Source organism: Saccopteryx bilineata, chromosome X, assembly GCF_036850765.1.
Source record: "Saccopteryx bilineata isolate mSacBil1 chromosome X, mSacBil1_pri_phased_curated, whole genome shotgun sequence".
Classification (NCBI taxonomy): Eukaryota; Metazoa; Chordata; class Mammalia; order Chiroptera; family Emballonuridae; genus Saccopteryx; species Saccopteryx bilineata.
The window spans coordinates 72,427,432-72,450,966 of NC_089502.1; the positions used below are offsets into that span (position 1 = coordinate 72,427,432).

The 23,535-nt window shown below is 35.6% G+C and overlaps 1 protein-coding gene across 1 annotated transcript in view; it reads left to right on the forward strand.

The window, feature by feature from the left end:
• The window catches only part of HEPH (hephaestin), an 83,539-nt gene extending 69,525 nt beyond the window's left edge, over positions 1-14,014 (forward strand). The window contains exon 20 of the mRNA XM_066248789.1: positions 13,884-14,014. Coding sequence (XP_066104886.1) covers positions 13,884-13,978 — 95 coding nt within the window. The 3' untranslated portion in view covers positions 13,979-14,014. The remainder of the gene's footprint in view (positions 1-13,883) is intronic.
• Positions 14,015-23,535: the final 9,521 nt, after the last annotated feature.

The following is a 23,535-nucleotide window of genomic DNA, read 5'->3' on the forward strand; positions in this document are numbered from 1 at the left end:
TCTTTCTCCCTTCCTGCTTGTCTGTATCTCTCTCTCTCTCTCTCTCTCTCTCTCTCTCTCTCTCTCTCTAATTCTGTCACACACACACAAAATAAAGTTGAGCAGGGATTCAAACTTTCATCTATTTGACTACAAATACCTGTACTATCTTCTTATATCATGGAAACTTCCAGTAATCTCCATACTTTATGCCCATACTGACTTAACTTTCCTGTTTTCCAAGCCAACCCCCCTACACATTAAATATAAAACCCCATAAGATTGATGTTCAACTGTAATATATGTTGAAGTTTTAAGGGAAAAATGCAGGCTAGAGCTTATTATTCATCTTGGTTTACACTAATGTGGTAATCTCCCGCTTTCTTTCCTCAATTACTTCTAGCACCCTTCCATAGAGTCTCCATGGAGAAAAATTTTGTTTTTAAAATGTAAATTGGGCTTCCACTTCAAATGAGATTCCATAGACTCACCTTTCCATGAAAATGAATAAACCATAGAAATAGTGAAAGAAAAAAAATATAGGACTCAAAAAAAGATAGAAAGAGGTAGACATCCCAGTGAAAAATAAAGCCACAGAGCAATTGATCAACTTTCTTACATCCAACCAAGCAGAATGCAACCAAAGATCAAAAAGAAGTTTCAATGACAACCCCAGGGGATCTTGGAGGCACTGCAAAGAAAGATTGAGGAGAAGCCCTTTTGACACCAAGTGGCCAAGATAGGTGGTCCTTATCTCTGTTGGCCAAAAACTCCTATATCCTAAGGAAAAATTTAACATGGTAATTTGTTTAGCCCAGAAAACACTCTTCATCCATGCAAAGTAGAATACTCCTTTTTCTACCCAGAAATAATAAGTAACTCTAGCAGGGATCAGTAGGAGTTACAGTGACAGTAGAGAAACCAAGCAAAACAAGAAAAGTACAACAAAGTCACTGACATTGTCATACAAATTATACAAGAACCTGTGTGTTAAGCTTTAAAATTTTTGTTTAATTTTTATTCATTGAATTTAGAGAGAGAAGGAAGATAAGTAGATGGATTAGATAGATGATGGATGATAGATAGATGACAGAAATATCAATTTATTGTTACACATTTATGCATTAATTGATTGATTCTTCTATGTGCTCTGGTTGTCAATCAAACCCACAACTTTGGCATGTCAGGGCAACACTCTAACTAATTGAGCTATCTGTCCAGGGCACCTGTGTATTAAACTTAAACAAAATGACTGCCTCTTAAAATAAATTGTTTGAATGTGGCTCAGGGTTTCATTATACCAGAACCAGGAAACTCACAACTTTAATGGGAAAAGACAATCAATAGAAACAAACATTATATGAATCAGATGTTTAAATGACCTGAAAGGGACATTAAAATATTTGTTATATTAATGCTGTAACAAACAATAACAAATGTCCTGGAAATAAATTAAAAAAAAATTTAGCAAAGTAACAAGTTAAAAAAAGATAGTATATGGAAAGGATAGAACAGAAAAAAATGAATAACTGAGAAAAACTTCACTGGCTGAGTTCAACAGTTGAGATAACAAAGGATATAAGTAATGAAATTGACCAATCATTAGAACTTAATGCAAATGAAGAACATATTCTGAGTGAACAGAATCCCAGGACCTTTTACAAGAAAAAAAACCAGATTCATCATTTATATCATAGAATTCATAAAGGAAAAAAAGGGACTGAAAGAATATTTAAATAAATAATGGCTGAAAATTTTCTAAATTTGTCAAAGATATGTCTACCAATACAAAATTTGAATAAACCAAAAATAGAAAAAAACAAAACAATTTATAACAAGGCATAATATATTTAATTTCTAAATACTGAAGATAAAAATAAAAACATAAAACCATCCAAAGATAAACAACATATTCCTTATAGGGAAACATCAATTTGAATGACTGGGTGTCTATCTAAAGTTCTGGAGGTCAGGAAAAGGTAGCATGACATTTTTCAATTTCTGAAAGAAAAGGATTGTCAATCCCACATTCTATATCCAGTGAAACTATAATTCAGGAATGAAAGAAAAGAAAGACTTCTCAGACTAAGGAAAACTAAAAAAAATTTTACTAGTGGAACAACCTATAAAAGTATGGCTCAAAAAAATTTGATCAAACATTAAGAACATAATAAAAGAAAAAATCCTGGAATACCAGAAAGGAATAAATACAGAAAAAACAAAAGTAGGGATGATGATATAAAAGATATGAATATAACAACTACCATACTATACACCTGAAATTAAAACAAAATAATATTGACTGTAAACTAAAAAAATAGAGAAATATAAAATGACAGAAAATGATTTGACGTTGGATGGTAAGCATGCAACACAGCAACTTAAAGGCTATAGAGATGTTCACCAAAACCCGATGTACTCTTGTTGATCAATATCATTCCATCAAACTTGATTTTAAAATTAAAAAAATTAAAATAATAAAAAAAGAAAATCAATCAAAAGAATCTAATTGCTATATTAAAAAATACTTCATCAAGAACAGCAAAAGACACATTTTTTAACAATCATATTCATCAAGATAGATCATATACTGAACCTTAAAACAAACATTAGCAAGTTTAAACTAATTCAAATCATTCATACAATGTGTATTACCTGATGACAATTGAACCAAATTATAAAGTAATAACAGAAAGAAAACAGAGAAATATCTAAGCACTCAGATTTTAAATGATACATTTCTTAGTATCCCGTAAATCAAAGGTGTTTCAAAGGAAATTTTAAAGAATAAAAAATTGCTTGAAAATGAAATTAAAACATTTCAAAATTTGTGAGATGCAGCTATTAAAGTGTTAATAAAAAAATTATAAAACTAAAATGCATTAAAATATAGAAAAGGTGTTAAATTAATAAAATAATTTCTACATAATTAAATTATAAACAGAAGAGAAAATAAACCCAAAGAAAGCAAAAGAAAAAAGAGCATATAGATAAGAATAGAAATAAATAAATATCAAAACAGAAATAGAGTAAACAAATAAAATAAACAAAAAACCACCTAGCTCTTTAAAAAAATCAATAAAAATAAAATAGCACCAATTAAACTAACATTACTGACAAAGATAGAAATAGATAAAATACAAAACACAATTATCATAATTGAAGTGGAATACCATTGCAAATCGTGCATCTGTTGAAGGTGACATCATTAAGATAGCAACATAAGTAATTCCAACTTCAGCCTTCCTCACAAGAAGACCAACTAAAAATGATCCATTTACAAGACACCACTGGAAAATCCCAGAACCTGGATGTTAGGCACAATCACCATTATGGACCAGAGAGCTGTAAAAGTATTGTATTATAAAGGTTTATCACCCCTCATTCTGGCTAGAACAACATCACACTGAGATAGACCCACTGGGTTAATGGTTTTTCCAGCAGAAAAAGAAAGCCCAAGGTTGAAGAATCCAATTACTTCAGAGTTTAAAGATTCTGCTCAGAAGGCCCACACAGCTCTGACCTATGGGGATCACTGGGGAATCTTTGGGACTGAACCAGAAGATCTGTGGGATAGAACTAGAGAAGGGACAGGTCTTAATAGCAACCAGCTCTTAGATTTTGGTATAACATATCTGTGCTTGCAGCAGCACTTTAACAAGATCTGAGCCTGTTCTACCCATTTTCAGAGAAAAAGGATGACCCTATCTGGCCAGGGAACTTGGTTGGAAGTTTTGCTTGAATTAAGTAACTGGAAAACTGACCAAAGAGACTATTCTACAGCCTCTCCTGGGCAGAAAAGCTGACTCACAGTTCCTCCCAACTGTTGAGTAGAGCCTCAAGAACCAGAATAATCAAAAAGTCCATCTTTCTGCCCCTCAGAGTGGGAAGGCAAGCCAGTACCTCTTTTCAAATGTTGAGTGCAGCCTCTGGACCTAAATAAACATGGAACCTAATCACTTACCCAGTGCATCTTTAAAGCCCTTCTAATAGTCTTGCCAAGCCACAGAGCCTAGCCTACAGTCCAGTCTGATTACTAAACACAACCAGAAACATAGCCCAACCAAAGGTGATTATAGAGTCCCAGAACATCAGCTTGTTCATTCTTTTCCAGTGAATATTTTCAAGACTAGACCACATCCTGGGCCACAAAACTAACTGTAACAAACTGAAAAAGATTGAAGTTATACTAAGCATATCCTTGACCATAATGGTTGGAAATTGTAATTCAACTGGAAAAAAGAAGTGAGGAAACCCATAACTATGTGGACATTAAACAACATACTTCTGAAAAATGACTGGGTCAAAGAAGAAATAGAGGGTGTCTCATGCCAAAGCTTGGAAGGCAGACCAACAGGACAAGCTCTAAATCACAAGATCAAATGTGATGAGAAATAGCCACAAAAATCAAAAGGAGAGACAACACCAAACCTAGACTCAACCAGCTCTACAAACAATACACCCAAACACACAGACATAATGAGAAGACAGAGAAGTGCAATCCAAATGAAACCACAAGAAAAACCTCCAGGAAATGAACTGAGTGATATGGAAATAATCAAACTTCCAGATGCAGAGTTTAAAATAATGATTGCAAGGATGCTTAGGAATCTTAGAACAACAATGGATGGTCATTACAAACACCTAAATAAAGAAATAGCAAGTATAAAAAAGGACATTGAAATATTAAAAAGAATCAGTCGGAGATGACAAATACAATATCAGAAATGAAGACCACAATGGAAGGAATTAAAAACAGGATAGATGAAGCTGAGGATCGAATCAGCGAGTTGGAGGACAAGTTGAATGAAGGCATGGAAGCAGAGCAGAAAAAAGGAAAGAGACTCGAAAAGTCTGAGGAAACTCTTAAAGAGGTCTGTGATAACATGAAGAGAAATAACATCTGCATCATAGGGGTTCCTGAAGAAGAGGAGAAAGAACAAGGGATAGAAACTTTGTTCAATGATATCATAGCTGAAAACTTCCCCAAATTAACGCAGGAAAAACTCTCACAAGTTCAAGAAGCACAGAGAACTCCATTAAAGAGAAACCCAAAGAAATCTAGACCAAGACACATCATAATTAAAATACCAAAGCTAAGTGATAAAGAGAAAATATTAAAAGCTGCTAGAGAAAAAAGGCTATCAGCTACAAAGGAGCCCCCATAAGGATAACATCTGACTTCTCAGCAGAAACACTTGAGGCCAGAAGGGAATGGCAAGAAATATTCAAAATAATGCAGAACAAGAGCCTGCAACCAGAACTACTTTATCCAGCAAGGCAATCATTTAAAAATTGAAGAAGAAGCAAAGAAGAAATAAAAGCAGATATCAAAAGATATATACAAACAAATGAGAATGATAACACAACATATCAAAACTTCTGGAATGTATGAAAGCAGTAAGGTGGAAGTTTATACCATTACAGGCTTATATGGAGAAACAAGAGAGATCACAAGTAAACAACCTAACATCACATCTGAAAGAACAAAACAAAACAAAAAAAGAACAAAAGCAACCCAGAACTAAGTGAAATAGAGAACAAAAAAATTATAGAAAAATTAATACTACAAAGACCTGATTCTTGAAAAAGATCAATAAAATTGACAGACCTCTGGTTAGACTTATTAAGGAAAAAAGAAAAATGGCTCATATAAACAAAATCTGAAATAAGCCTGACCTGTGGTGGCGCACGGGATAAAGTGTTGACCTGGAAATGCTGAGGTCGCCAGTTCGAAACCCTGGGCTTGCCTGGTCAAGGCACATATGGAAGTTGATGCTTCTAGCTCCTCCCCTTCTCTCTCTCTCTGTCTCTCTCTCCTCTCTCTCCCTCTCTGTCTCTCTCTCTCCTCTCTAAAAATGAATAAATTTAAAAAAATTAAAAAAAATTTTAAATCTGAAATAAAAGAGGAGAAATTACTACAGACATCAAGGATAAACAAAGCATAAAATAGACTATTATGGAATATTATATGCCACCAAATTTAACAATCTAGAAAAAACAGATAAGTTGTAAAACTATACAGTATTCATAGACTAGTCACACAAAAAGTGAAAAACCTAAATAGACCCATAAGCAGGAAGAAAATTGAAGCAACTATCAAAAACTCCCCCAAAATAAATTTCAGGATCAGATGGCTACAGTAGTGAATTCTACCAAACATTTAGGATTTGGTACCTATCTTTCTCAAAGTCTTCCAAAATATAGAATAAGAAGCAATACTCCCAAACACGTTTTGTGAGGTCAACATAACCCTGATACTAAAACCTGGCAAGGACAGTACAAAAAAAGAAAACCATAGACCAGGATCCCCAAACTTTTTACACAGGGGGCCAATTCACTGTCTCTCAGACCATTGGAGGGCCGGACTATAAAAAAAACTATGAACAAATTCCTATGCACACTGCACATATCTTATTTTAAAGTAAAAAAAACAAAACGGGAACAAATACAATATTTAAAATAAAGAACAAGTAAATTTAAATCAACAAACTGACCAATATTTCAATGGGAACTATGCTGCTCTCACTGACCACCAATGAAAGAGGTACCCTTCCAGAAGTGCGGCGGAGGCCGGATAAATGGCCTCAGGGGGCCTCATGTGGCCTGCGGGCTGTAGTTTGGGGACCCCTGCCATAGACCAATATCTCTAATGAATACAGAAGCAAATACTAAAAAAATACTAACAAATCTAATACAATACATTAAAAAATACATCATGATTAAGTGAAACTTATTCCAGTAGCACAAGAATGGTTCTACACACACAAATTTATCAATGTGATATACCACAACAACATAACAAAGAACAATAATTTAATCTTACCAGTAGATTTTAAAAAAAGAAATTCAATAAGTACAATGTCCTTTTATGTTTAAAACACTCAATAAAATGTGTATAGAAGGAAATTACCTCAAAATAATAAAGGCCATATATGACAAACCATAAACCAATGAACCAAATATTGAAAAACTGAAGGTTTTTCTTCTAAAATCAGGAAAAACACAAGTCTGCTCATTCTCTCCACTCTTATTCAACAGAGTATTGGAATTCTTAACTAGAGCAATCAGGCAAGAAAAAAAATAAAAGGCATCCATACTGGGAAAGAAGAAAAAAAAGTATCACTTTTTGTAGATGACTGTCTATAGAAAACCTCAAAGACTCCACTGAAACACTATTAGAAACAATAAACCAATACAATAAAGTCACAGGATACACAATCAATATACAAAAGTCTAATGTTTCCCTGTACACCAACAATGAAATGTCAGAAAATGACTAAAAGAACTAATTCCTTTTACAATTACAACAACAACAAAAAAAATACCTAGGAATAAACAAAGGATGTGAAGGACCTATGTACTGAAAATTACAAATCATTACAGAAAGAAATTGAAAAGGACACAATGATGTGGAAAAATATTCCATGTTCATGGATTGGAGAATTACCCAAAGCAATATTCAAATTTAACCCAATCCTCATTAAAATCCCAAAATCATTTTTTAAGGAAATACAACAAATCATCAGGTTTGTATGGAACCATAAAAAACCTTGAATAGTCAAAGCAATCCTGAGAGAAATGAACAAAGCAGGAAGTACCACACTACCTGACTTCAAATTATACTACAGAGCCACAATAATCACATTAGGGTTTTAATTTACACTTTTCTGATGACTAATAATTTTAGTATCTTTTTTGCACTTATACATTTATATATTTTTTGAAAAATATACATATATATTTTATCCATATTTATGCTGTGTTTATATTTTTATTATTAATTTGGAAGAATTCTTTATGTATTTTGACCAAAGTTCCTTATCAGATGGATGACTTACAAAAATTATTTACCATTCTGTGAGTTGTCTTTACATGCTTTTGATGTTGTTCTTTGAATCACAAATGTTTTCATTTGTTTTGGAATTTATTTTTTTTCCATATGCTTTGTTTCATATCTAAAAATTTACCTGTTAATGAAATGTCATGAAGATTTGCTTCTATATTTTTTCTATGAGTTATATAATTTTAAACCTATTATATGCCTGTTATTTTAAATATATTCTATGCTTTTATGATGAAATTATAATACATTACTTTTCTGCATTAATTGAGGTAATCATATGATTTCCCCCCAATTTTTATTAATGTGGTATATAACACTAATTTTCTATATTGGAACATTGTCAGAAATCTCACATGGTCACAGTGTGCAATTCTTTTAGTATTCTGATAAATCTGGTTTGCTTGTACAATGAATATTTTGTATCTATACATATGTATGTATATTAAAAATATATTGGTCTGTAGTTTTCATATCACAAGATAGATATCTGTCTGATTTGGTTGCATCTGGCTTCAAATCATTAGTTAGAGATGTTCTCTCCTCTTGTATTTTTTTAATTTATTTTTTATTTTATTTTTTCTTTTCTTTTTTTTTTTCTGAAGCTGGAAACTGGGAGAGACAGTCAGACAAACTCCCGCATGCGCCCGACCGGGATCCACCCGGCACGCCCACCAGGGGCGACGCTCTGCCCACCAGGGGGCGATGCTCTGCTCCTCCGGGGGGTCGCTCTGCCGCGACCAGAGCCACTCTAGCGCCTGGGGCAGAGGCCAAGGAGCCATCCTCAGGGCCCGGGCCATCTTTGCTCCAATGGAGCCTTGGCTGCGGGAGGGGAAGAGAGAGACAGAGAGGAAGGAGGGGGTGGGGGTGGAGAAGCAAATGGGCGCTTCTCCTATGTGCCCTGGCCGGGAATCGAACCCGGGTCCCCCGCATGCCAGGCCGACGCTCTACCGCTGAGCCAACTGGCCAGGGCCTCTCCTCTTGTATTTTTTTATAAAATTTATAAAAAATTAGTATCAATTTTCTTTATGTTTGAAAGCATTTATCATGAAGGCATATGGTCCCGATATTTTCTTAGCTGGGAAGTTTTTGATCACTAATTTAATCTTTGTATTTGTTATAAATTGATTCAAAATCTGTATTTCTTTTTGTGTAAGTTTTGCATATGTGTATAAAAATTTGTCCTGTTAAACTAATTTGTCTTACTACTGATCATCGTATTCTCTTGGAACTCATTTTATTTTTGCAAAGTCAGAATTGATGTTTATGCTTTTATTTCTAGCTACTATTCTGAGTCTTGTGGGATTTATTTTCCCAGTTTAAGGTTTATAAAAACGTTGCACAATTTTGTTGAACTTTTTATAAAGCCAAATTTAGTTTTGTGGATTCTCTTTATTGTGTTCTATTTTCTATTTCATTTATCTCTATTCAAATTATTCTTTGTGTTTTTATTTCTTTGCTCTTTTTCCAGGTTTGTAAGGTATCAGGTACTACTACTGATTTGAGATCTTTCTTTTAATTTTATTAGAGTAAACTCTATTCTATATAACATAAAATATGCCATTTTAACCATTTTAAGTGTAAAGTTTAATGACATTAATTATATTCAGTATGTTTCAAAACTATCACTATGTTTATTTTCAATCATTCCTTTCCCATACCATTTAAGCAATAATTTCATATTCTCGCCCTGCCCAGTTGGCTCAGTGGTAGAACATTGGCCCGGCATGTGTAAGTGCTAGGTTCGATTCCCAGCCAGGCACACAGGAGAAGTGCCTATCTGCTTCTCCACCCTTCCCTTTCTCCTTTCCTTCTGTCTCTCTCTTTCCCTTCTGCAGCCAAGGCTCGATTGGAGCAATGTTGGCCCAGGTACTGAGGATGGCTCCAGTTGCAATGATGCAATGCCCCAGATGGGCAGAGCATCACCCCTTAGTGGGCTTTCCTGGTCGGGTGCATGTGGAAGTCTGTCTCTCTGCTTCCTTCTCACTACAAAAATAAATAAATAAATAAATAAATAATAAACAAACAATAAAATACATCATTTCACATTCTCTCTCCTCCCTGAAAATCTTCAATATACATCTTGTCTTTATTCTTATATTCCACAATATTTGTCCTGGTGCTCTTTATTTTTTTTTCACATATTTCCAAATAATTGTCTGGTGTCACTTGTTTTCAACCTGAACATGTTCATTTATTATATATTTTAAGAAAGTTCTGCTTTCAAAAAAATAAAACAAACTCAGTTTTGTTTGTTTTAGAATACTTTCTATTTTCCATTCATTTTTGAAAGATAGTTTTGCTGGATGTAAGATTTTTAGGTGGAGGATAATTGTTTTTATTTTTTATCAGCACTTTGAATATGTCCTTCTAACGCTTTCTGAATGGTTTAATTTTTGCTGCTTTAAACCTTTTATTCTTATGTTTGCCCAACTACCCAACCTCCACCCTTTACTGTGATGTTTCATATGTGGATGCTTTTGTGTTTATTCTTGACATTTGTTGAGCTTTTTTGATTGTAGATTAATGTTTTCCATCATCTTGGAAAATGTTCTTCCATTATTACTTTAAATATTTTTCTGCCTCTTTCTCTCATTTTCTTATGCTACTTCCATTGCATGTAATTTTATTTGCTTAATAATGCCTCATTTATCTGAGGCTCTAATTTTTTGTTTCTATTATTTAGATTTTGCAGTATCTATTAATCTATCCTCAAATTCACTGATTCTTCTGCCAGTTGAAATCTACTGTTAACCTTCTCTAGTGAATTTTAAATCTCAGTTATTGTACATAATTCTATATTCTTTAATAATTTCTATTTATTTTTATTCTTTACTTGATGAAATTGTCAGAATATCTTCATTTTCCATATTTTGCAAAGTGTTCTTTAATTTTTTAACATATTTATAATTGGTAATTTGAATTATTTATTATATTCAACATTTAATCCTTTCACAGGCACATTTTGTTCCCTAGTTTTTTTCTTTGTATGGGTCACATTTTTTTATTTCTTTACTTGTCTTTATTTTTTACTGAGAACTGAGCATTTTAGATATGACCTTCTAACAATTCTGCATACTGTCCACTTCTTCATTTGGTGTTGTTGCTGTTGATTGATTTATTTATTTAGTGTTTATTTGGCTGTACTTCTTTATTTTGCTGTATTTTAATAATATATACTTTCCCCAGTATGAGTTATCTTCCAATAGGGCATAGATTTGGGCATGTACAAAATTACCCTGAGTTTATAGTAGTTTTATCGGGAATGTCTTAGATTATCTCTTTCCTTGATTTGTTTTCTTAGATGTCTGCTTCTATTGGTATCATGTCCAGATCAGAAGCAAATTAAGGTTGGTTGAGACCCCAGGTGCAGAAGAAAATATCGGGCCCTTTAAAAAAGAGAAAGAGAGCCTGACTGGTAGTGGCGCAGTGGATCAAGCATCGACCTGGAAGGCTGAGGTCACTGGTTCAAAACCCTGCGCTTGCCTGGTCAAGGAACATATGAGAGTTGATGCTTCCTGCTCCTCTCCCTCTTCTCTCTTTCTCTCTCTCTCTCATCTCTAAAATGAATAAATAAATAAAAATAATTTAAAAAATAAAAAATAAAAAAGAGAGATGAAAAATAAAAATACATGTTTACCATATTTTTAAATAAATAAAAAATATTATGTACTATTAATGTTAAAATTGCACATATGAAACCAAACTTGGTGTCACTAGAAAAAAGTATAAAGTTGGGGTTTTGCAGGACCCTTCAGAAATTGGGGCCCAGGGCGCACACCCAGGGCACCTGCCATTAAACCTGCCTCTTGTCCTGATGTTAGCCTCCAACAATTTTTATCTAATTTTTTAAACCTCATTCTTGTACATAAATTTTTCCACAGTGTAATTCAGTTAAATTCAGACCCCATTGCAGTGGTAGGTATTGAGTATGGCCTCTGAATTATGTTCCGATTCAACAAAGACTCTCATTAGTTGGCTCTTTTTCTAATCCTTTTCTGGTGAACTAGCTGGTCTTGGCTTTAGCTTGTTGCTAGCATAGAGCTATCAGCCTCCTCTTACTTGTTTACTACACAATTCTGCCTTATTTTTAAATGTGCACTTAAATTTTTACTTCTCTATATTCCTTTAAAAATAACGTCATTTGGAATAAGGGGAAGAATTTTATAGCTGCTATTAGGCCATTCTAACAGCCTTACACATCTCTAAGCAAGTGCTCTGGAGCTGGAGACAGAGGTACTGGACTACTTCTCTTGGAGTGACACATCTGATTTATGAACGGTGTCCTGGATGGGATAGTAGTAGCCTCTGGTATTCTCAGTTGCCTTACATTATGAAACTTCTGCCCTAAATGGTAGCTGGAGCTCATACAATTGGAGTCCTGTCATTCTCAACTTGCCACACCTAGGGCAAAGCCTATATCCTGTGGGTTGAAGCTGGGTGGAAGAGAAGAACACACTGACTTTCCAGTAACTCTTACCTGATATTTAGAATCTGCAACACAAAGATCAGGATAAGGAGAAATGCTTGTAGCCTTCTACTCCTGGGGAAATACTATGATACTTGTCTGGGAGCTAGGCAGAGATGGGAGCCTTGACTTCTAGGCAACAACCTCCTCATAGTGGAGCTTCTGTCATACTGAGTTGGTAGGGAGGTAGATGGGAGTGAATAGGTCATGGCTTTTAAATGCCACAGACTTCACTCTTACAAAGATTTAGTCAATTTTCTTAAATAAAGACATGTTTATTGGTTGTATGTCCTTGAGAAAATCTCTAAAAAACCTATATAGTTTTTTAATTAAATAATTTTCACTAAGTATGTATGTTTAGCTAAGAGTTCATAAAACTTTTCATGCTGCCATTTCAAAAGTCACCTGTTTGTATCTGTTCTCTATGTTAGCACTGGATTTTTTTCTATGCTACCCTTTTACAAATTCTCATACAATGTCTTCATCTCTTACTTGAACTATAGCAATAATATCCTAACTTGTTTTCTTGCCTGCCATCTGTTGCCTCTCTTACCCAGAGTTACCTTTCATTTTTCAAATCTTACCAGGTCTTGTCATTTGAACACTTCAAATATTTTAATATCTCCCTATGGTCTACCAAATAGTTAAAACTCTATAGTGTGATCTTTCAAGCCTTTATGATTTAATCTCAAACTACATTTCTGTCCATATGTACCTTCTCTTCTAGCCATAATGAACCAAATCTGAAACATGACCCCACTCTTACACATCTCTGAGCTTTATGCTATTATTTATGCATAGAATGCCTTTTCACCATATTATTCTCTGCCTATAAAACTTACATTTTAAAGCTCATGTTTTTGTTATCTCTGCATAGGAGCTGTTCAGGATTTTTCTCTGGGTGAAATTGAGTCATTGTTTTGTTCTCTTGACATGTTCCTTATAATTTTTATCAGCTGTAGGAATATGTTATGAAAATATGCAGAGTTAGGAAGACAATTAGAGACAGCAAGATGCCTTAGGGCAAAAGCCCTGAGTGGACGAGAGTCCAGGAGTCTCTCTGACCTGTACTGGGAAGAGTGCATGCTGGAAACAGCAAAACAGCAAGATATGATTCAGCAATAAGAAATGTTTCGGCTCTCAGAAGTAAGATTAAAAGTCAACATGTTCCTTGCACTTTACTCCACCCCCTGAAAACTTCCGTCTGCTTCCTTGAGTTATTTGTACTGGCTAATAAGTATCTGACTAAGGCTGAGGACAGAGCTTCAGTCCTTCGGTCTTCAAATCCAGGGCTATTGCCTCTTCCTGGGCATTTCATCAGGTCTCTGAGAAAATCAGCATTTTAAAATTTTTTTCTTGTTAAATGTGTTTACAGGTCCATCTTTTATAAACAATATACTCCTAAAAGACAGAAACTGTATTTTGGGCTGTTCTTTATTTCTCATATAGTGCCTGATACAAAGTAGATACTTAATAAGTTTTAAATTAATGAAATAATCAAAGGAATACTTTATAGGCTAAGTGACTAGTAATTCTAACTCCAGTGTAATTTTAAAAATTGTTTTTCTTTTTTTTTATTTTCTGTTTTGTCAGATCTTCCAGGGGAAATGGACAGCCTGAGATGCAGCAGGGGCTGCTCAAATCGTAGTTGCTATAGCAACATTGATTTTAACAGAAGCTTTCTGTGACCTGAAAATGGGTTGTGGATTTTTAGAGGACTGTGGATGTATTTTACATGTATATATATATGTAATAACACATGTGTTATTTATATGTGTGGACTTGGTTATTTATATATTTGATGTTTGGGTGGAGGATGTGAAACTGTTTGCCCATCACTTAGCCATCCAAATAATTTAACTGTTTTTCTAGTGAGTTGTTTTTTTCTTATATACTTTTGTTCCTTTTTGTTTTTTAAGGAAATTAAAAAATATTTCTTTTGTTAGTTGAGACAGATTGTATTAAGTGATTTTTTTTTAGTATTTTGAAGTAGGTCTGAGCAAAAGCCTTCCAAAATTCTTTTGAAAAGTCAATAATTCTAATTAGACAATATGTTTCTTTATAATTTCTCATCTTATACAAGTGTATGGGAATTAGACAATTCAACACCTGTTTGCTCTCAGCTGTATGGAGAGACATTAGTTGACTGAATTTCTCCATTGTGTTCTTAAAGATAGCTGTTGGTAACACAGTCTCTGGCTTGAAAAATATGACCTCTAGGGCTCTCTGTACCCAGCTTATCTTGGAACTAAGTATTAGCTCTTTTTGAAACTGCTACTCTTCTTTGCATGGTTTGTAGAGGCTGGTGGGTTGGAGGCTGCCATCCAGCCAATGAAAGTGCTCAGTGTGGCCAGAACTCTGCTATTTTTGACAGAGTTAACAGAAGTTACATATCTCTGTGAAAAGCAGCTACAGCTAAGAAGCAGAAAGCTAACAGAATGAAAAGAACTGCCAATCACCAGACATGGTCATCTCTGATATTTATTAACTATGTGTCCTTGCCTATAATGCTTGGACTCCCTGGAGTTCTAATGCTTTACTACATTATAACATAATCAGAGTTAGGACATAAAAAAGAAAATTGATATGGAATGGAAATGAGGACAGAGGTTCCTAAAGGAAGGTGCTTGAGAGAAGTTGATGAATGTGTTTATTGATAACTTGCTGTGTTCCAGGCACAGTGCTGGTAGTTTATATACATTATCCAATTTAATTTTCACCAAAGACTTTGTGAGGTAAGAGGCATGTTTTTCATGTTTTATGTAAAGAAACTGATACTCAGAGTGGCAAAATACTTGCCTTAAATATCATATGGCATAAGTAGCATAGATACGATTTGAATCTAAGACTATCTAAAACCAAACTCCATGTATTTTATTGCATTTTATACTTGTTATTTTGCCAACTCTGCTCAATCTCAGTGATCTCTGAAGGAACAAAATTGACCAACTGATGACTCCGAAAGCCTTCTATATTAAAACACCTTCAGGCCCTGGCCGGTTGGCTCAGCGGTGGAGCGTCGGCCTGGCATGCGGGGGACCCGGGTTCGATTCCCGGCCAGGGCACATAGGAGAGGCGCCCATTTGCTTCTCCACCCCCCTCTTTCCTCTCTGTCTCTCTCTTCCCCTCCTGCAGCCAGGGCTCCATTGGAGCAGAGATGGCCCGGTCGCTGGGGATGGCTCCTTGGCCTCTGCCCCAGGCGCTGGAGTGGCTCTGGTCGCGGCAGAACGACGCCCCTGGTGGGCGTGCCGGGTGGATCCCGGTCGGGCCCATGCGGGAGTCTGTCTGACTGTCTCTCCCCATTTCAGCTTCAGAAAAATACAAAACAAAACAAAACAAAACAAAAAAACACCTTCACACAGTGGGGTTTCATCTATATAGTTCTGAAGGTGATAGTGTCAAACAGTAACTCCCAAATACCTCATTTAAAGAATTTAGCCTTGCAACTAATGCTGAAGACCTTAAGAGTGGACATAAAATCATCTTAGTAGCCCCCTTTTCAATGCTTGTTTGGGGATGTGTTCATAGAATCTTTCAAATGCCATGAAATGTCCTTACTTTGAACAAAACAGTTGCATCACGAAGACCTCCTGGAATATTGTCCAAAGACTCAGCTTCAAGTCTTTTTTCTTAGTAAGTGAGAGGGGAGGAAGAAGAGACAGACTCCTGCATGCGCCCTGACTGGATCTAACCTACAAGCCCCTTACAAGGTGATGTTTTGTCCTTCTGGGCCAGTGCTCTGTTGATCGGCAACTGAGCTATCCTAGTGCCTGAGGTGAGGTCATGGAGCCATCCTCAGTGCCTGGGGCCAATTTTGCTTGATTCATTTAAGCCATGGTTGTGGGAGAGGAAGAGCAAGATATATGGGAATGGGTGGAGAAGCAGGTGGTCGCTTATCTTGTGTGCCCTGACCAGGGATTGAACCCAGGACTTCTATACACTGGGTAAAGCTCTACCGCTGAGCCAACTGGCCAGGGCCTTAAAGTCTTTTCAATGGAAGAAATACAAGTTATGAAAGAGAAGGTAAGTATTCTGCTGCTGAACCTACATTAGATCTTAGACCTCGACAGCCTCACCAGTCAGAGAAGAATGGCTCTGATGTCAATTTATTATTCTTTATCATCCCCAGAACATTATTTTTGAGGGGAAATAGTGGCTTCTTGGGATTCTCTTATCTGCTCTTTTTCAGAAGCTATGACATTTGGCATTAAATTCTACAAAAACATTCAGACTGTGGCATAAATTACGTGGCCTTGTATCTCTGGGGATCATCCTGGGGCCTCTTTTACTGAATATTGTACCTATTAATCACACTAGTTGTCATCATTATCACACTACTGTAGTTCCAGCTCCCTCAACCAGCGGGAATAGCTGATGAATTCAACTCTGCAGGTACATTATACAATATTAATATAAAAGTCTTATGGAACACTTTCTTAGCAGCTTAATAATACTCCACAGCTCAAGGCTACATGGGTTATCACCATCTATGATAGCTGAAGGTGAAGTTAAAAAAATTGTCAGATTGGTCCCCTCTATGCCACCCCTTAATTTTGACCCTGACAGTCACCATTTAAGCCAACAGCTATTATATAGAAATGAATGCTAATTTTTAACTCAGGGTTTCATGTTCCTCTGCTTGAGACAGCAGGAGAGAAAACTGTGTTTTCTTTCAAAGGACAAGAACTCTAGCCTCTCTGCAGCCACCCTGAAGCTGACATATGTGAATAGAAACCTTTGAGAGATAAATTCTTTTTGCTCAGAAGAGTAAAGTTTTGTTCTCTTCACACACACACACACACACACACACACACACACACACACACATGCACGCACACACACACACACACTCATGGTGCCAAAACAGTTTTCTTTACCACCATCTACCCCTTGTTAATTTCCCTGGCTTGGTTAATTTCCAGTAAATATGACTTTTACCTCACCTGGCTTTCCCTCAGCAAGGCAGGCACTGATTTGGAAACATGCTTGTGCACATTTACACAATTCACTTAAAATTAGATTATTAGATTACCATCAGTGTAATAATGAACAGCTCATTTGAACTCCCTGAAGCTCAGTTCTCCATAAGTAAAATGAAAATAGTTTACCTCACTGGATTGCATTGAATAAAACATTTTGTTAAAATCCAAGAAAAATGCCAGGTCCCTAAAGTGTCCTTCTCTTACATTTCTTTTATTCTATATTCCTTTTTTATTTCTGGATGGTAGAATTTTACAAACACTTCCACACGATGTGTTCAGACTTCTACCCCTTTCCTCTAGAAAAAAGAGGCTGAGAGCTTATTGTTGACAGGTTCCACTATAGCCATATCTGAAAATAAGGTTAAAGGTATAGAAGTGAAGTCTCATGATCTCACTCAAGGATAGAACAGACATAAATTCAAATTAGAACCTTTTCAAAATAAAGGTTAACATCAAATATTTAGTCAGTCAACAGTATGCATTGAGCACATGCCATAGTCACCTAGTTCAATTACAGGCAAGAGGAAAAAGTAAGCCTTAGTTCTATTTCTTGAAAAAAACACAAGAAGTGTTGGGAAAAAGGCCACTGAATGGCCACATGTAGTTTACATTGATTCATAGGGTAATAGTTGTTCATAGCAAGGAAGAGCATTTACAATGTATCTGGCCCTGTGCATCTAATTTACACCTCACAATAACCCTGCAACTATAAGCAAGGCATGATGAGTACCTAGCATGGAAAAGGAACTAAAGGAACTGTGCAAAGTTCTGCAGTGATAGTGAGAATTTCAACCCAGATCTATTTGGCTTTCAAGTTTTTCATATTGCCACTGCACCATACTGCTTCCAAAGCATAGGATTGACACAACATATTAAGAAGTTTATGAAAAAACTTTATACCTTACACATCTTTTCCATTACTGGCTGCATCAATTATGTTTTATATTGTAAAACATTTTTATCTTTCATCTACATTATTGTATGATGAAGACTTGTTGTGAATTGTTAAGTTTTTTAACTGATCCCATTTAATATATTACTTCCCTTACATAAAGGACTGTACACTATACTTCACACCTCAGACAAATAAGATGGTATTAAATTGAAAACAATCTTTAGAATCTGACTCTTTGTTCAGTCCATTCATTGTTGTTAACCTCAGCCATGTGACTTGTTATGCAAATGTTCCCATGACAATGTTTGACTGTACTGGAAAACTTTTATTGTTAGGTGGCTGTTTTCCTTGTACTGGTTCATCTCCAATTTATATATTCAAATTTATCCCTTTGTTTCTCCCACCAAAGATGTATGCAATTGCTAATGAGGTATGGAAGGCTGGAAGAAGTCAGGAGATGAATCAGCAGTAAATTGATGGGGTAATACTAACTTATGCTTTCTTCTCCCTTTTCTTCCTCATTTATAGCCAGGACTTTTACCCTATAAGTTGTTATTTCTTCTTTTGCCTCATGTATCTTTCATCTCAGTCAAACATTTCTGCTTTATGTAATGAACTTTATTTTTGAAATTAAATATAGCACAGCACAACTTCTTACAGGATTTCTTGTGCCAGAGAGAGATGATGAGAGGAAAGAAGGAAATGGAGGGTGCTGATAGATGCAATGTGGCAATGTCAGTTATCCATAATGTTTTCTCTAATGAAGCCAAGAGGCAGTCTGAGTGATATCTACTTACTCTGTCTAGTCAGAAATTCAAGATTGTCTTGCTATGCAGTGAAAGTTAGGGAACAGAAAGGATGTGTCCTTGTTTCCAATTTAAGTACAAAGGATCAATGAAAGTTTAGAAAGTTGGGAAGATGTGACAACATACATATGAAATAATGAAATCATATGAGGCAGCATGGGTTCAGATGTCAATATGAATGATGCTGACAGACTTTGTAATCTGAGGAAGCTCTGGTGAGAGTGTACTTTATTAGTTAGGGTCTTAACAAAGGCTTCTTGGATAAAAGGAGGTTTTTTTTATAAATAATTTTATTTTTTAATGGGGCGACAACAATAAATCAGGACACATATATTCAAAGATAACAAGTCCAGGTTATCTTGTCATTCAATTATGTTGCATACCCATCACCCAAAGTCAGATTGTCCTCTGTCACCTTCTATCTAGTTTTCTTTGTGCCCCTCCCCCTCCCCCCCTCGTAACCACCACACTCTTTTTTTATTTATTTATTTTTTTAATTTTTATTTTATTTATTCATTTTAGAGAGGAGAGAGAGAGGGAGAGAGAGACAGAGAGAGAGAGAGATAGGGGGGAGGAGCTGGAAGCATCATCTCCCATATGTGCCTTGACCAGGCAAGCCCAGGGTTTCGAACCGGCGACCTCAGCATTTCCAGGTCGACGCTTTATCCACTGCGCCACCACAGATCAGGCACCACCACACTCTTATCAATGTCTCTTAGTTTCACTTTTATGTCCCACCTACGTATGGAATAATGCAGTTCCTGTTTTTTTCTGATTTACTTATTTCACTTCGTATCATGTTATCAAGATCCCACCATTTTGCTGTAAATGATCTGATGTCATCATTTCTTATGGCTGAGTAGTATTCCATAGTGTATATGTGCCACATATTCTTTATCCAGTCATCTATTGATGGGCTTTTTGGTTGTTTCCACGTCCTGGCCACTGTGAACAATGCTGCAATAAACATGGGGCTGCATGTGTCTTTACGTATCAATGTTTCTGAGTTTTGGGGGTATATACCCAGTAGAGGAATTGCTGGGTCATAAGGTAGTTCTATTTTCAGTTTTTTGAGGAACCACCATACTTTCTTCCATAATGGTTGTACTACTTTACATTCCCACCAACAGTGGATGAGGGTTCCTTTTTCTCCACAGCCTCTCCAACATTTGCTATTACCTGACTTGCTAATAACAGCTAATCGAACAGGTGTGAGGTGGTATCTCATTGCAGTTTTGATTTGCATTTCTCTAATAGCTAAAGAAGATGAGCATCTTTTCATATATCTGTTGGCCATTTGTATTTCTTCCTGGGAGAAGTGTCTGTTCATATCCTTTTCCCATTTTTTTATTGGATTGTTTGTTTGTTTGCTGTTGAGTTTTATGAGTTCTTTGTATATTTTGGATATTAGGCCCTTATCTGAGCTGTTGTTTGAAAATATCATTTCCCATTTAGTTGGCTTTCTGTTTATTTTGTTATCAGTTTCTCTTGCTGAGCAAAAACTTCTTAGTCTGATGTAGTCCCATTCATTAATTTTTGCCTTCACTTCTCTTGGAGTCAAATTCATAAAATGCTCTTTAAAACCCAGGTCCATGAGTTGAGTACCTATGTCTTCTTCTATGTACTTAATTGTTTCAGGTCTTATGTTTAGATCTTTGATCCATTTTGAGTTAATTTTAGTACAGGGGGACAAACTGTAGTCCAGTTTCATTCTTTTGCATGTGGCTTTCCAGTTTTCCCAGCACCATTTATTGAAGAGGCTTTTTTTTCTCCATTGTGTGTTGTTGGCCCCTAATAAAAGGAGGTTTTAATCAGACTCTAAAGAGAAATAATACTTTGCAAAGGCAGGGTAATGGCTGATTTTCAAGGGGGGAGGGAGGAACACCTCATCAGAAATAGTTAAAGGCTACACAGTGTGGTGGCTGAAGTATACTAGCAGGTTATAGATTGACAATGCAATACTAGAACTGTATCATGTAGCTTTGATAGTGGTGGTACTCATCATTATTATCACCAATAATAACCACAATTGATTATTTTTTATGTACAAGAAGCCATGCTAGATGCTTTACACAGTTTGTTTTCATTTTAACTTCACTAATGTTGTGGACTTAAATTCTGTCCGTTTTACAAATGACAAAAATGAGGATCAGAGAGGCAAAGAGATTTTTCTAACATCATGTATCCTAGCAGAAAGTCGGTGCTGGAATTTGTCACCCTATTCCATCTGACCTTAATCTCAACAGGTGACAAGTTCTCCCAATGTTGCTTTTCCAAAAGATTTTTACTTTCTATACCTGAAGACAGGGTGCAGGTACTTGGTTTTTGGCTCATAGACACCCGAGAAATACCTGAAGAGCCTGACATGCTGCTCTGTAAGAGTTTCTGCTTTAAAAATGCACTCTTTTCTGGGTTGATTAGTGCAAGGACATGTAGACATATCAATATGTAGACATAGTAACACATCTAAGCCACTGTTATTTTTGCATATAACAGCCCAGGAAATATTCAGATATATTAGGTCTACCGGAAAGTTCTGTCTGTTTTTGGAATAAAACAAAATACAAATTTTTCTTACCATCAATAAACTTTATTAAATAATATAATTGCCATTATTATTAATGATTTCTTGTCAGCGTGAGGGCAATTTGTATATCCCATTTTTGAAAAATGTTTTATCTTTTGATGCAAAAAATTGAAACAGTGCTTGTTCGATATCTTCTTCATTTTTGAATTTTTTGCCCTTCAAAAAATTTTGTACCTGACCTGTGGTGGCGCAGTGGATAAAGCATCAACCTGGAAATGCTGAGGTCGCCGGTTAGAAACCCTGGGCTTGCCTGGTCAAGGCACATATGGGAGTTGATGCTTCCAGCTCCTCCCCCCCTTCTCTCTCTCTCTGTCTCTCCTCTCTCTATCTCTCTCTCTCTGTCTCTCCCTCTCCTCTCTAAAATGAATAAATAGAAAAAAAATTAAAAAAATTTTTGTAAGGACAAAAACAAGTGATAGTCGGTATTATTCCTTCACCAAACACTTTCAATAAATTTCTACATGCTTCTGTAGCATTTCTTCCTTGTTGAAATTCATAAAAATTACAGTGGCGTAAATAAACTTTATCAGTAGCCATGGGTATACTATTGCTTCACACATAAGACTAACTAACGTGAATCAACTTTGTTTTAATTTGCTATGTCAGTATGTATACATTGCGATAAAAATAGAGAGGCACACATGCGCCAAATAAACATGTGCTTACATGTCAAAACTTGTGATAGAAATGGACAGAACTTTCTGGTAGACCTTATACATTGTTATCGTCATCTACTCAGAAAGCAAAGTCAGTACTTGTTAATAAAAAGTGGGACTTGAGCCTTTTTGAAGTTGATTGGCTGAGTTATTCTAGACTTGGAGTCCGTCTTTGTCTTTTTGTTCATTTTAATACATGACAGAAAAAAAGGAAACATTTTTTTTTTGGAACTAGCACAATGAACACAGCTGAGGTCTGGTGAATCAGAAAAACAAATGTATTACAATAACACTTGAATTTGTGCTGTGCTTAGCTACCTATAGGTTTAATCCTGAAAACGACAACTCCACATTGTTTTACTTTTCATTTTTTTAATTTTGAAATTAAATTTAATGAGATGACATTGAACAATAAAAGTACATAAGTTTCAGGTGAACATCTTTATAGCATTTGAAATGTTGATTGTGTTATGTGCCCATCACCCAAAGTCAGATCACTTTCCTATCACCATGTATTTGTCCTTCTTTACTCCCCTCTCCCAACCTTCTCTCTCAAGTAACCATTTCACTTTTATCTATGTCCATGAGTCTCAGTTTTATATGCCACCTATGTGTGAAATCATACAGTTCTTAGTTTTCTCTGATTTACTTATTTCACTCAGCATAATGTTCTCAAAGTCCATTCATGTTGCATAAATGGCACTATGTCATCATTTCTTTTGACTGAGTAGTATTAATTGCATATATGTACCACATCTTCCTTTTTGATTTTTTTTAATTTATTGCTTTTAGTGAGATAGGAAAGGGGAGAGACAGACAGAAAGAGAGAAATAGAGAGAGAGAGGAACATCAATTTGGTCCTGTATGTGCCCTGACAAAGGATTAAACCAGCAATCTCTGAGCGATAACAACCTATGATGTGATAACAAAACCAAGCTATCCAGCCTGGGTATACCACACTTTCATTATTCAATCCTCCATTGAAGGACATTTTGGTTGTTTCCATGTCTGGGCCACCTTGAATAATGCTACGATGATCATAGTAGTGCATGGGTCTTTACGTACCAATTTTTCGAGATTTTTTAGTAAATACCTAGTAAAGTGATTGTTGGGTCATATGGTAATTTTATTCTTAATTTTTTGAGGTACCACCATATCTTCTTCTATAATGGCTGTACCAGTTTAAATTCTGACCAGAAGTGAGGGTCACCTTTTCTTCACAACCTCTTCCATACTTGTTATTATCTGTTGTATTGATAACAGCCAATCTAACAGGTGTGAGGTGCTATCTTATTGTAGTTTTGATTTGCATTTCTCTA